Consider the following 15,177-nt stretch of genomic DNA (forward strand, 5'->3'; position numbering starts at 1 on the left):
TTTATCATCAGTTGATACAAAGGAAGGAGGAAACACTGCAGAAACAAACTATTCAGGTGGTATTCACAGGAAAAAAATCATCACTTGGAATCAACAAATGGTGATTGAAAACTTCCTATGTGGCAGGCTTTGCACTAGATACTATGAAAATTAATTAGATAAGTAGGACTTAATTCTTCCTTAAGAACTCAGATAATCATTTATTCAGGAACTATAGTAGCACCATAGTTTATCATGAGAATTCTGTGGTATAAGTAGTAGAAAGAGTCAGATCAAGGTAAGGTTGTTGATGACTAAGTAGGTGCGGCTGACACAGAAACTTGAATGAGGCCTATACCATATCATGTTCTGTAGAAAAATTGTACTGCCTATGTAAAAAAAAAATTAGGCATTTTTATATTTTTTTCTAAAGGTTCCATAAGTGGTAACCATGAAGTTAGTGACTTTATTCACTTTTATTATATCGAAACTCAGTGAGAAGTCCAGGCTAAGCCTGGTAGGGCTGCATTTCTTTCTGTAGGCTCTGAGGATGAATCTGCTAGCATGTTAATTTGGATGTTGATGAAATTCAGTTCTTTGTAGCAGTGGGACTGTAGTCCCTGCAGCCTGGCTGTCTTTCAGCTAGGTGCTGGTGTTAGCTTCTAGAGTAACAACATTCTGTAGTTCAGGTCCCTCTTCCATTTTTGGAGATAGCCACAAAAGTCAAATGCTCCTCACCCATCAAGTCTCTCTCTCCACCCCTTTTGTCTCATCTCTTCTGCCTTGTTCTGCCACCTCTCACTGCCTGGACAGTTCTGCGTTTCTCTTCTGCTTTCAAGGACTTTTGTAACTGCATTGGATATACTCAGATATTCCAAAATGATCTCCCTATTTTCAGGTGATTACTAACCTTAATCATATTTACAAAGTTATTTCATGGCAGTACCTAAATTGACATCTGTCTGAATACACCAAGGCCCAGGACTCTTGAGAAGCACATTTATTTTATTTATTTTTTGTTATCGTTCTCCCTTCCTTCCTGCCCTTCTTCTTTCATTAAAGGTTCTTTTTTGTTCCTGTCTCAATGAGTGGCAGAGACAAAGGGGAAAAAAAAAAAAAAAGAGGAGACCAGCACTGGCAGGTAAGGATCACTGCCACAATATTCCATTTAGTCACAGAACTCAACTGACAAGCACAGTCACTGTTGTGGTCAGAAGTTGGCGGCATCTGAATGCAGAGCAACAGGTGAGTGGTGGTGATGTTGTTGAAACAATTCTCCTTAAACTGGGGCCCATGGTGTTGTGCCGAGGACCTGATTTGCTTCAACCCAAGAGGAATCAGATCAAAAGCAGCTGGGCAAGGCCAGAACTGTCAGTGACGGAGGGAAGAGGAAGACCTGAGTAGGAGGGAAGCTGTTTGGGAAGTGGAGTAAAGCATTTGTCCTTCCCCTGTATACCTCCAGCCCTTCTAGTCTGGCAGTGGGGAGACAGGGCAGGTCTGGTGCTGTCAGATGCTCCAGGCAAGGGGGCTGGAAGGGGCTCACAAAGGTTTGCCCTGGAGGGAGATAAGGATACTGCCCCCCAGTGGTCCTTGGCTTCCTCCAAGCTGCTTGTTTGTAATTCATACTTAATCCTTGTCAGCTTCTTCTTGCTGGCATCCTTTGAACTAGCATACATCATCTTGCTTTTAAGGGTAGATTTAGGGACCCTGACAGTAAAGACCAGGTCCTCCTTGTTTCCCTTGGTCTCAGGGTGCATGATAGAGAGCGTAGGGGTCAACAGTTTGGCCTGCATGTCTTAACAGCATTTCCTTGCTCTCCCCTGGGAGGATGTTCTTGTTTTCACTCAGGCAGAAGAGCAGTCTTCTTGTGCCTCTTCATCTCTACTGGTGTAGACGACTTGTGTATTTTCATGTTATTGAATGCCTTAATGATGCCATCAGAGGCAGCCACATCAAAGGCTGTGTTTTTGGAACCAAAGGTCTTTTGGTGGGCAACTATTGAATTTTTCTGACCACGATATTCAACAGAGCTCCTACACTGCAGAAATGATGATTTGTTCCTTCAATATAAATGCTCTAAATCATAATTATCTCACAGCTGGAAGCTTGCAGAAAGTGATATGAAATGATGGGAATCGCTGATCACTTACAAATGTAAAAGCACAAATAATTTTCTGTTTAAATATCCGTTCCATTTGAAGCCAGCCATCACAGTTGTCAGCTATGTGGTTAAAAAAAATCAATACATTCCTGGAGTGATGATAAGTTCGAAGGGTCATAAATTGCATACATGGATTACGAGAAGCAGATGGGGAGACTTGCCCAGTATACTGTTATGTCTTTAAAATGTAGCCATCAATTATGATGGCTCCTTGTGCAGAAGAAAACAGATTTATGTCTGTAATTGAAGAGGATGGGCACAAGCTTTTACTGAGCTTTGACTTTGGGCCAGAAATTGGTTAGTCACTTTCACACTCATCATGTCTTTTGGCTTACTGTGTGAGCAGACTGGGTGGCTCTGTACCTCTCTGGACTTTCCAGCTTGACAGAATCCAGGCAGAGGGGAGGAGGTATAATCAGAGTTCAGCTCACCCAACTGCCCAAGCCTGTCCATAAGGCTGCTCTCCTCAAGGCCAGGCTGCCATGAGTGTATTATACGTGGAAGAGACAAAGGTGCTCATCTTTCTGGCCATAGGAAAGATGCCTTTTGATCTCTCAGATTAACATTGTTTCCCATTTGGACAATATACACTAGATATTCAGTAGTGTGAAAATGTAGCTTGCTAACTTCTCTTGTATGAAAGTTTGGCTTGGGAACATGTGCTACAGTTTTATAAAAGGAAAATCTGGGTGCAGGATATTTTTTTCCTTAAGAGCCTTAAATAAAATCATGATATTTTACTTTAATTACGGCTTTAGATAGTGTTTCATCTCAACTCATTTTTGTTATTGTTGTTTTTCATTATAAAATAGAGCTATGCCTCTAACCACCTCTATTTTAAAGAGAAACAGAGAATCTCTCGACACCCCACCCACTGACTTTCCTGGCAGGGAAGGTGGCAGCAAGCCTAGAGGGACTATATGGCTAAATGCCATGGTCACTTCACTGTCCTGAGTCTCTGCTTTCTCTTCTGAATTGTTTAAAAATAGGAGTGAGATTAAATAAAAAAATACTAAAAGTATCTAGAAATCTGGGGCTGATCTCTAAAATTGACAAGGAAGGAAGAATACCGTGATGATTTATTTGTTTATTTACGTATTTTGAGAGACACAGAGATAGCTCCCATCCGCTATTTCCCTCCTCAAATGCCCACAACAGCCAAAGCTGGGCATATATTTATATTCTGCTTTATTATATTAAAGGCTTGGCAGATTAAAGGTGTAGCTTCGATATAAATATGGTATCTGAGAGATGGGTCTGGTGGGAGGTCTTTAGGTCACTGGGAACACATCCTCAAAGGCTGGTCTCACAAGGCAGTTGGTTGTTTGCTCCAAGTTTGGCCTGGCTTTTCTCTCTGCTTTGTGGTTCAACATAAAGTCATTCCTCCACACTTGCTCCACCATGATTAGCTTTCACCAGAGGCCCAACTATGGGTCTTTTCAATCCTGAGCTGTGAAGCTCCAAATTACTAGCCAGAATAAACTTTATTCTTCCCAAGGAGCTCCTCTTGAATATTTAAGTTAAAGCAACAAAAATCTAATGCAGAAAAGTGGTACTGAGAAACGGGGTCATTATTCTTAGCTATACCTGAGAATGTGGAGGAACCTTTGGAATTTCTTTACTGGGAAAAGTTGGAAGAACCTAGAGGAAGAGGTTAGAAAAAGCTTATTTGGCTGTAAGCAGAACATGGGCAATTCTGATGCGGGTTCAGGAAATTGAAATCCTAGTAGAAATGTAGATGCTAAAAGCCATGCCAGTGAAGTTTGGGATGAAAATGAGGATTGTACTGGGAACTGGACTAAAGACCACCCTTGCTACCCTGCGGCAAGGGCCCTACCTGCACCGTGTCCCTGTCCGAGGGCTATGTGTGAGGCTGACTTGAGAGATGTACTGGTTTGTCTGAGGTAGCACTGGTGCTGCAGTGTAAGTGTTCTTAGCTGCGGTTGTTACCCAAAGTACAGTCCTTGTAAACAGTGCCAAAGCAGAATAAGGAAGACAAGATTTGAGGATAAAGGAAAGAGAATGTCGATTCTCTCAAGAGAATGAGATGTAGCAGATGAACATATAAAGACCTACCATACTCCTGAGTAGAGATGGTTCAGGATTTTCAAGGGGTTCAAAAGGGCTTAAGAGGATATAACTAATAACATGTCAGAAGTAGACATAGGGGTTCAGAAGGAAACAGGCAAACACTGAAACTGGTTGTGGGTCCAATAATGGGATCCTATTTTTATAAATCTTAAATTTATATCATATAAATATATTATATAAAAATTCTTATTTTTATAAATCTTAAATATCAGTTCAGCTTCTTGAGAAACATGCTGAAGGAGAATTGATGGCTTGATTTTAACATGGGTAAGATGTAACAGCATGAGCTGCAAAGCATTATTTAGTTGGCCTATGAAAGAGGGGAAGCATCATGTTACGAGGTTCTAGTGTTTCCTTAGCCATAATGAGATCCATTTCCCCTAAAGTCTAGGACTAGTAAGGCTTACTGTGTCCTTAGTCACCAGCACCCCATCATATCCTTTATGCTATTAGCAAGTTTTATAGTGAGAATCAGGAGCAAAAGGGAACAGTACCAAAGGATTTTGAAAATTTTCAGCCTGGCCTGAGAAGGAATGAAAGGAAGGGGAGGGGAAGAGAGGGGGGGAGAGGGGAAGTGAGAGAGAGTGAGACAGAGAGAAAGGGAGAGGGAGAGGGAGAGGGAGAGAGAGAGAGGTGAATCAATCTATCTGCTAGTTCACTCTCCAAATGGGCACAACAGCCAGGAAAGTGCAAAGCTGAAGCCAGGAACCTAGAACTCCACCTGGTCTCCTATGTGGATAACAGGGGCCCAAGAACTTGGGTCATTTTCTACTGCTTTCTCAGGTGCATTAGCAGGGAGCTGGAACAGAGGTGGAGCTGCTGTAACTCAAATTGGCACTCCTATGGGATGCTGATGCCCCAGGTGGAAGCTTAACCAGCTGTGTCACAAGGCTAGCCCCAGATGTGCAAATGTGTTCCTAAGATCTTCCAGGGAAGACTCCTTTCAGGAAGGAGCTTCAGGCCTAGCTCCTGCTGGTGGTAGACCTAGGCATTGTTCACCTGGTGCTGGGTTTGCATGTGGGAAAAATTCAAGTGCACAGTCATGGCAGCTTCCTTCCAGATTTCAAAGGAAGGCCTTGAAGAGTTATGCTGTGGGACTTGAGCACTTGCATGGAGAAATGCACAGTGCAGCTGTAAGAGTGGAGCTGCAGAGGGAACGCCCCAAAAAGTGGATGTGAGAAAGATATAATATAACTGCTGAAGAAAGATGCAACAGCACGCCAGGCCAACCTGGGAAAGCCACAGACATCACTGTGCAGCCTCAGAGAGCAGCCATGTGGGAGCAGACTGAGAGCTGTGTGGGCATGGAGAATTCCACCTAGATTTCAGTAGATGTTTTGGAAAAACTGGGTCCCAGACCGTGATCAGTTACAGGGACAGAGTCACCTTGGGAAGGTTCTATTACAGCAAACACAAGGAGAAACATGGGGCTGGAGCTCCAACAGAGAGGCCTTAGTAGGGCAAAGATGAGCAGCTGCAGAGATGAGACTTAAACCTGCAAGAACTGAAGATTGGACTGTGGCCAGCAAAGCTTCCAAGGACCTTTAGGACTTCATTTTTGTCTTGTTGATTTGTCATCTTGCCTTGGCCCTTCCTGTTAATCTTATTTCCCTATTTCCCGTTTGGAGTGGAAATGTGCATCTTGTTCCTGTCCCACCATTGTATCTTGGAAGTAAGTAACTTGCTTTGATTGTACAGGAGTTCACAGGTAAGAGAGTTTGTCCTGACTTGCAGAAGAGATCATGGACTATGGACATTTAAATTAGTGTTGTATTAAGTTAAAACCTTGGAACATGCAGGGTGGCATGACTGTCTGTTGCATGTGAGAAGGGCATGAATTCTAAGGAACCAGGGACATAATGTTATAGATTGAGCAGGATTTGGCTCCCCAAACCTGAAGCAGATATTTAAACTGACCTTGATACATGATGTCAAACTTAGACTTCAGACTGAGTAGGATCTCAGACCTTGACCAACATCTTGATTTTTGATCTTACATATTAAAATGAACTTGTCACATGAATTTGGGTATTAAAACTGTACATAAGACCTGAAATTTGGACCTATGGTTTCTAGAACCTACACCCTGACTTTAATGCACCATGGTTAAAGTAGGAGTTTGAAGATCCAATTCCAGTGTCCGTATTTAATATCAGTTCTCAGTGCATGTACAATGGACATGGCCTAGATCAGTTTCAGGTTCACAGCAGCGGCCCCAATCTAACATCCAGGTCTAGGTCAGTCGCAATGTCCACGCCAATTCTCTCTCTCTCTCTCTCCCTCTCTCTCTCTTTCTCTCTCTGTATCTCTGCCTTTCAAAGTCAATTACAGAGAGAGAAGGAGAGACAGAAGGAGATACCTTCCATACGCTGGTTCACTCCCCAGATGGCCACAATAGCCAGGGTTGAGTCAGGCAGAAGCCAGAGCCAGGAGCTTCATCCTGGTTTCTCACATGGGCAGCAGGAGCCCAAACACTTGGACCATCCTCTGCTGCTTTTCCCAGGCCATTATCAGGGAGCTGAGTTGGAAGTGCAGCAGCCAGAACAGGAACTGCTGTCCATTTGGAATACCAGCATCACAGCTGGTGGCTTAATCGGCTACACCACAATGCCAGCCTGAATTATAGTTTTTTTTTTTTTGCTTTTTGCATATTTGTTTCTTTAAAAATCCAAATTAAAAGAAAGATGTCAAAGTTCTATACACATTTAATATTTTCTGCACAATTAAAATATTAATATATAACAAGACGAGAAGCACATGGCTATGAAGGTATTTATTTTTATTTGCCATCAAGAATGATATCATTATTTTTATTTGCTATCAAGAATATGAACTCTGTAAATGAGGTTCAGGTTTGCAGGATTCTCATTCATAAGCTGTTTGAATATAATTGATGATAATAAGTTACAAACATAATTGTATTCCTTTTCTTAACTAGAGAATACCTAGTATTATGAGTAGCTTATCTAAAAGAAAAATAAATAACAAGCAGTAGGCTTTATAAAGTAGCCAATAGCCCAAGATCAGTATAAGTCTGAAACCAAATAAAAATTGACAGAATATTCTGATAAAGATGTTATTGCTTCCAATAACTGCACAGGTCATATCATAGTTAATGTTCATTGTTTACAGATGATTGGCCAAATTTCAAAATTTCAAGAGCTGTGGTGTCGGCTTTTCAATTCCTTAACAACTTCCTTGTTTGGTGTCAGGAGCTTTTGAAGTTTTGTCACTTTGTCATATTTTACAAAGTACATAGAACCTCATTTTATCTTTCTCATTCATGTAACAGGATTATAGTAAGATGAAAGGACCAAAATAATATCCTGGACATATGGTTAATATATTTCAAAGGGAGGTGCTATAGTGATCAATCTTAAAAAGATACATTTCAAAGCTATTTTTGGCATGAACGAAAAATTTTCCTGCTGAATGATCCTCAAGGAACTCTCCACATCTCTCCATCCCTGGAACAGAGTGGACTCCCACAATATGATCATTTCCCCCATACAAATTCTAGGAAGAACCATACAAAGGCTTAACCTGCAAACACTATTTCACTCAGAAAGTGATAGAGATTAAAAAGTGCAAGTTGGTCACTTCAGTTTTGGCAAAGGAAACTTCTCAAAAGTCAGCCTTGGTTACTCTGAGGATTCATCCCTGATTACCAAGGAATGGATTGTAAACAACTCAAAACCAGCTTCAGCAGTATTGAATATGAACATGCATCTAAGTGCTGAGTTAATAAGATTGGTAAGAGGAACAATCACAAATAAAACAAAAGCAACACAACTGAATTTGGTGGGTTGGCACATGAAACAGAAGTCTTACAGTGCAGTTTGGGTTATTATAACCTGAAGGATTATTATAAATGCCATGCCATTTCAATTAAAAACAAACAAAAAAAAAAAACCACAGTTATAATTAACTCTCCTGGAAAGACCTAAGTTTGACTACCTTCTATCTGGAAGTGGGCCAGATTTGGGAAGATAACAAACTAAGCATGGCTTGATAAGGACAACAGAGGTGATGGCAAACCACCTCTACCTCAACTTCCACCTTTGAAGACACAAGGCTCTTCCTTGATATGGTCTGCAACAGACCACCTTACAGATAAAGACAGGACTCACAAGTTTTCCACCCTCAAAACTGTTCAAGCTCTGTGATAGACACACATTGGTGACTTGCTTGTGCTTTTTAACTCTCTTGTTAAAAAAAAAAATATTAATTAATTTATTTATTTGAGAGGCAGAGTTACAGACAAAGAAAGGGAAAGATGGAGAGAGAGGTCTTGCATCTGCTAGTTCACTCTCAGAATGGCTGTAATACCTGGAGCTGGGCCTAAAGCCAGGAGCTTCTTCCAAGTCTCCCATGTGGGTGCAGGAGCCCAAGCACTTAGGCCAACTTCTGCTGCCTTCCCAGGCCATTAACAGAGAGCTGGATCGGAAGCAGAGCAGCTGGGACACAAACCAGTGCCCATATGGGATGCCAGCGCTGCAGATGGAGGCTTAACCTACTACACCACAGTGTTGGCCCCAGCTTTTTAACTGTGAAGTCATGATTTACTTTTGCTTGGACACAGAATATTGAGCACCTCATTGCGTACCCTTGTTTTTAATTTGCTATTTGCACAGTCATATGAAGTGGCCTCAGAGTAAAACTCTTCTAATTTTATTATTATTAGTACTTTAATATTTATTTGGATTTATAAAATTATATCTTCCACTTGGATTTAGTAATGTTTATTATTTCAAAATATTTGCTTTCCTCCTCTCTCTCTCTCTACACACACACACAATTTTTCTTCAATAATTTGAAAGTTGTAGACTTTGAGGTATTTCCTCCCCAAAGACATCACAACAAGTATCGAAAGTATGGGAAATTTCTCTACTTGATTATAACTCCATTAACAGGAAGGAAAATTTAAAAATCTGGTACAGCCAAATATCAGGCCATACTCATATGTCCCCATTTGTTCTTTAGGTGTTGAGCTATACTGAACAAGATCCAGTGAACGAAATTTGAATTTTGGACATCTTTAGAGTCCTTTTTGTTTGTTTTGCTATGCAGAGTGTACAGTGAGAGAGAGAGAGAAAGGTCTTCCTTTTCTGTTGGTTCACCCCTCAATGACCACTGCGGCCTGCACACTGCCCTGATCCGAAGCCAGGAGCCAGGTGCTTCTCCTGGTCTCCCATGCAGGTGCAGGGCCCAAGCACTTGGGCCATCCTCCACTGCACTCCTGGGCCACAGCAGAGAGCTGGACTGGAAGAGGAGCAACCAGGACAGAATCCGGCACCCCGACCGGGACTAGAACCCGGAGTGCCGGCGACGCAGGCAGAGGATTAGCCGATTAAGCCGTGGCACCAGCCTTTAGGGTCTTTTAAAATTATTTTTATATTTTACTTATTTATTTGAGAGGCAGGAAGGAGAGGGGGAAAGAGAGAGTTAGAGAGAGAAGCAGAGAGAGAGAGAGAGAGAGAGAGAGAGAGAAAGAGAGAGAGAAAGAGAGAGAGAGACTTCCATTAGCTGCTTCATTCCCAAAATGCCTACAAAAACCAGGGCTGGGTAGGACTGTGTAGGGCTGAAGGTGGGAGACAAGTACTCAACTCCAGGTTTCCATGTGGATGGCAGGGACCCAACTAATTTAGCCATCACCTGCTGCCTCCCAGACTGTATAGTCATAGGAAGCCAGAATTGGGAGTACAGCCAGGACTCAAACCTAGGCATCCTGATATGAGATGAAGGAGTCTCAACCTGTGTCTTAACTACCAGGTCAAATGCTCACCCCTTTAGGTTCTTTTCATCTAAAGTTTATTTATTTATTTTTTGTGAGTGTGAGACATACTGCACTATGGAATTGTAATTCTTATTATTCACTTGATTTTAAATACTTCTTTTAATCAGTGAAGGTATATCCCATAACACCTTAACTGTCATATTTTTGTTATGTTTCTTTACATTTGAAAGCTTCCATTGAACTCACTAAAGTAATCAATTCACATTTATACATATTTATAGAAATTTTGAGAAAAAAATTCCTTTTCTTCCTTTTAAACAATATAATCTGCTGGCTACCTTTTTCATTTGATTGTTTGAGGAGTTCTGTTGACTTGCAGTAATGAGCACTTAAATTAATGATCAGATTAATTGCATGACCACATTACAAATCTGTACTATAGACATCCATGCACAAACTCAACTATAACCATAATAGTCTGAGAATCAGGGTCTGAGGAAGTTCCCAGTGTAACATTTTTCTGGAGTGGACACATTAATCTGAATAATTATGAGCTATATAATACATATGGTTTTCAGAGTTGCCAAATTACAACTCAGAAGTAAACCTGATTGAAAACATTTGTTCTCATATATCCACGTGAAGCTGGCCATTCTCCAGATTGGGACATAAAGGAAATGGCTTTTAATCGACTGGAACAAGGATATCTTGCATAGGAGCTCATGGGTACCAGAAGGGCAGTGAGCATATTGCGGAAGTAGAAGTCTGACTCATATGTAATACAGGACAGTGTTTAGGGTTTCATACAGTGCCTTCTTGGATGCTTCCTTAATCATTATTCAGTTTTTCTCTTACCTGATATTTGTGTTCCTACACTGCCTCTTGTGCTATCACATTGTCACTAAACATCAGGGAAGCTCCATCTCAGAGAGCTTGGCAATGCAAGTGTATACACTGATTTTCATTAAGAAGATCTGCTGACTTTTTGGATCATCCTTTTTTTTTTTTTATTCACCACCATGTTGAAGTAGCAACCCTGAACTATCACTCCTGCTGTTAGCTTCCTTTTGTGCCCTAAACTACTTGTGTTACTTGTTATTCCTGTAGTCACCTTCACTAACATTGACATTTAATTTTCTTACTAGATACGGTAGAAATAAATACACATGCTTGCCCAAATAAGTGGGTTCTTGAGACGTATCAGAAGAAATCTTTGTGTGGAGGTTTACCTTTGAAAGTTTAACACTACATTTGAAGCTGTAGGCCCCCAACAGGGAAAAAGTTGAAAAAAGCACCTTCACCTGTCCATCTGAACAAGCTGGCCTGCTACAAGGAAAGAGGCAACATCTGTAGCAAACCCCAATTTTTCCAGGAAGAGTCTCTTCCCCATGGTGGAAATCTCTTTGAAGCAATGCCAAGCCCTACCCACGACAGCTGTGCTGCCTATACATTCCCGTTATGTTGTCAGTACCCCTCCCTCAGATTCCCTTATAAAAGCCCAGTCTTCCTTTGCCTGACAAACCATCACAGATCCCTGCACGACAGGTAAGGGGGAGCTGAGAGAGGATCACTGCCCTGGCAGGGGCTTTGCCCGACACCTACCACGAGAGGTATAGGAGGGTACCTGCCCTTGGAAAACATAAGGTTTCTGAGACTAAGCTAATACTACCCTGGGAGGTCTCAGGGGTGACAGGGTGCACAGATTCTTCAGTTGCTTGCACAATTACAGAAGGGGATAGATGTGACCAAGACTAATGGACTGATGCTTTCCTGGGGTACTAGACAAAAGAAAAGAGGCAGTGAGTTCTCTGCATTTCTGCCCGCAACTACCCTTCCTTAGGTGAATTCTGATTATTTCCTCAAGTCTTAAGACCATTCTGCTTCCCATGGCCCTCCCAAGAACGTCCTGGATGTTGCTCTCCTGCCTGATGCTACTGTCTCATGTCCAAGGTGAGAGTATCTTCCTTAGCAGTTGGCTTCCTATTAAATTTGAAATTCAGTAATAGGAGGAACGCTCCTGTGTGACTCATGCAGTAGTGGAGGGTTGAGCTTGCACACAATTGAGCTTGGCCGCGATTCCTGCATCATCCTGCTTTCCTACAGGTTAACTTGTGGTGGGAGGCACTACCGTGGACCAGGAATAGTGGAATGAGATGGTTTCTCATTTTGTCAAGATTTTGTAATTTATGCTAGTGGATAGAGAAGGAAGGCCAACGAGTGGCAATGAAAAACAGAGTAACTGGAAGACCCAGTGTAGAAACAGTCATCCCCGAGTGGGGAAGTGTTGGACTACTGAATTAGGAGGAAGATTAAAATGAACAGAGATGCTCCCCTCCTTTGTAGCATAACTTTGCAATCAAGAATTCTTGAAAGCATGAGAAGAGTGATAGTCAGGAATAAGGTCTTCCTCTGCAAAGACAGAGTCCACAGCCAGTTCCCGTGTGACCTTCCCTCAACCCCCACTCTTCCTCTCATCCCATTCCTAGGTTTTATCTCTTTTCCCTACAGGTGAAGATGTTCAACAGGATGTGGCCTCTCCAAGGATCAACTGTCCCCCGGGCAGTAAGGCCTATGGTTACCACTGCTATGCCGTCTTTGTTACTCCAAAATCCTGGATGGATGCAGATGTGAGTGCGCTGAAGTGGACTTGGGGATGGTAAAGGCACACCTGGGTCCCACGGCAGTCAGTCCCCAATACTGTGTCCCTTCAGAATGAGAACGAACCCCCTTATCTTTAACACAACTCTCCTTCTACCTCCTTCTGCCCTGCCCTTCCCCAAGGGGTGAATCAGATTTGCTTTCATTCCTTCCACACAGCTGGCCTGCCAGAAGAGGCCCTTGGGTAGCCTCGTGTCTATTCACAGCGCGGCCGAGGCATCCTTCGTGTCCTCCCTGATCCGGAGAACTGGGAACTCCCAAAGAAACATCTGGATGGGGCTCCACGACCCCACACAGGTGAGGCTCCAGCTTCTCCTCTCCTCAGCACCAGAGGCTATTGCCTACCGGTCCACTTCCCTGTGCCTGCTCAGGAAGGAAATCAGGGAGCTGCACAGTTCTTGAGGACAGTTGACTATCTGATTACTGTGGAGGCCCCTTGTCTTAAGGTGAAGTTAATTTGCCTCATGTCATGATGTTTACCCAATTTTCCCAGGAGGCCTTGTAAATCAGTTTTCAGGACTTCGGAGAGTCTCACACAATATTCTGAGGCAATTGTAAATGAAGATAAGATGCATGTTGGCTCCTCATGGAATAGATATTATATTTAATGCTAAGAGTCCAGTTAAAAAATGCACTGCCAATTATTTTTCAGTAGGGACATTTTAATTTGAGTCATTCCAAAGGTCTTGTGGTTATTTTCTGGGATTTGGCAAACAAATAGGAGAGATCAGTTCATGAGGAAGTTTCTCAGTGCAGAAGTCTATGGGAAAGCCCTGGACAAGCAGAACAAATTCCACGAAGCCAGTGAGGAAATCAAGTGTTACAGCTGAGGAGTTTTTCAAGCTTCCCTCTGCCATTCGTTCCCCTTACCCTGCTGCACCAACTACTATAGGGCACTGAGTCCAGTGGAGAAGGATGGGAGTGGAGTAGTAACGATTTGGTGCATTACACTGCCTGGGAGAGAAACCCTTCCACTGCCACGGATCGAGGTTACTGTGGAAGCCTGACGTATGCCTCAAGTAAGAAACAGAGCAGTCGCCTCTGCTCAAACTTTCCACCCTTCATCCCCCATTCCAAGGCCTAGCCTTCGTGGAACCATCCTGAGCTGCCAATGCAATGTTGGTTTGTCTTCCCCCACTCTTTCTTTGAATCACTTTCTCCTTGAGTAGTACACTAGCAAGGATGAAGGAGATGCTTTATAACCTAGATCAGAATCTGGGATGCTCACTCATTTTGTTCATAGCTTCCTTAGCCATATTCACTTTGTTTCTTTTGTTTCTCCAGAATTTCTTAGGTGGCGAGATTTTAACTGTGATTTGCAGCTTCCCTATGTCTGCAAGTTCAGGTACTAATCAGGTGGGAAGTCTGTGGAACCTTGTTGAAGATGAACGGAAGAGGAGTCTATTCTCCCAACATCCTCCATACCTGAGCAATTCATTCTTTTCTCCTCTTTTTTTCATCTTATCTCCTCTTCTCTCCTCCTCACTCTTTTCAGGTACTTCTATGCATTCCATGGCCTGAGTTTTGGAGAGCAATAAAATTTTTAGTTTGCACTTGAATGTGTTGTGCGCTACAGTGTCATAGTCAAACCCTAAAGGGGAGTAATTCAGCAAGGAAACTGATGGTCTTGCTTTCGCCTAATTTCACCTACACCTCTGGGAAAAGTGTGATAACTCTACTATAATGTGATGAGAGTGTAGGGTTTGCTCACACAAGGTTTGTGTTGGAAACAGGCAAAAACACATCTCTCCCATACTCACTTCTCATGCATTTCCCAATCCATCCAATGGTGTTGTGACAGTCTCAAGAGGCACTGATGGTGTTTACCATGTTATTTCTCAGAAAGTGACATGAGCAAGTTGGCAGAATAAGACTTTTTGGCTTTGGTCCTCTTACTTCAATATCAATGTGAAAACCATCCATGTATGAAAATGCATTCAGAAGAACTAAGGACTTTTAGGAAGGAAATTACAGTATCTAAGTGTGGCAAGAATTAAGAAGATATTTGTTAAAGTATATAGGAGAGAGTCCAGGGCTATTCCCATGTAACTAGGTATCAGTTCTATCCCTGTGCTTCGACTTCCAAAAATGCAGGCCCAAGAACTGCTCTAGAGCCAGAGTTGCCCTCACAGGCCCAGGCCCAGGCTATTCCAGTACACTCTGGTGCCAGTCTTGTATTCATCTACCCAAGATCCAGGCCTATTCCAGGAGATCACCGGGGGATCCAGGGTCCAGGCCAAACCTCTGGGCATCAGAGCAGTCCCCCTGAGGACTGCAGCAACAAGTCTGCTTACAGGTCACAGTGAATTCTAGATTCTAGAATCTCTGTGTGGCTGATGGTTGGTGGGCTTCTGGATGAAGTTAGTCTGTTAAGAGTGGAATAAATGCCTACTTTGTTGTAGAGCTCAAACACCGAAATATGACCTTAAGGCCCATGAAACACCAGGGAAATACACTACTATCAAGAGAACAAAATAAGTAACTGACCCTCGACCCCAAAGAAAGTTCTGTGAATTGTGACAAGTAATTCAGAATGATTACCTTAAAGAAA

General features: G+C 42.5%; 1 protein-coding gene and 1 long non-coding RNA gene across 2 annotated transcripts in view; one reads left to right on the forward strand and one right to left on the reverse strand.

Moving 5' to 3' along the window:
- LOC149128047 (uncharacterized) overlaps positions 1 to 15,177 on the reverse strand; it is a 93,093-nt gene that overhangs the window by 69,293 nt on the left and 8,623 nt on the right. The gene's annotated exons all lie outside the window — the stretch shown is intronic.
- LOC100344298 (regenerating islet-derived protein 3-alpha) lies at positions 11,480 to 14,185 on the forward strand. The gene is made up of 6 exons (XM_070069689.2): positions 11,480 to 11,513; positions 11,809 to 11,918; positions 12,477 to 12,595; positions 12,786 to 12,923; positions 13,519 to 13,645; positions 13,911 to 14,185. Exons 2-6 carry the CDS (start codon positions 11,855 to 11,857, stop codon positions 13,976 to 13,978), a joined length of 516 nt encoding a protein of 171 aa, XP_069925790.1. The 5' UTR covers positions 11,480 to 11,513; positions 11,809 to 11,854; the 3' UTR covers positions 13,979 to 14,185.

The sequence above is a fragment of the Oryctolagus cuniculus genome, chromosome 2, assembly GCF_051225735.1.
Source record: "Oryctolagus cuniculus isolate XC-2025 breed Fujian yellow rabbit chromosome 2, ASM5122573v1, whole genome shotgun sequence".
In the NCBI taxonomy this organism is placed as follows: Eukaryota; Metazoa; Chordata; class Mammalia; order Lagomorpha; family Leporidae; genus Oryctolagus; species Oryctolagus cuniculus.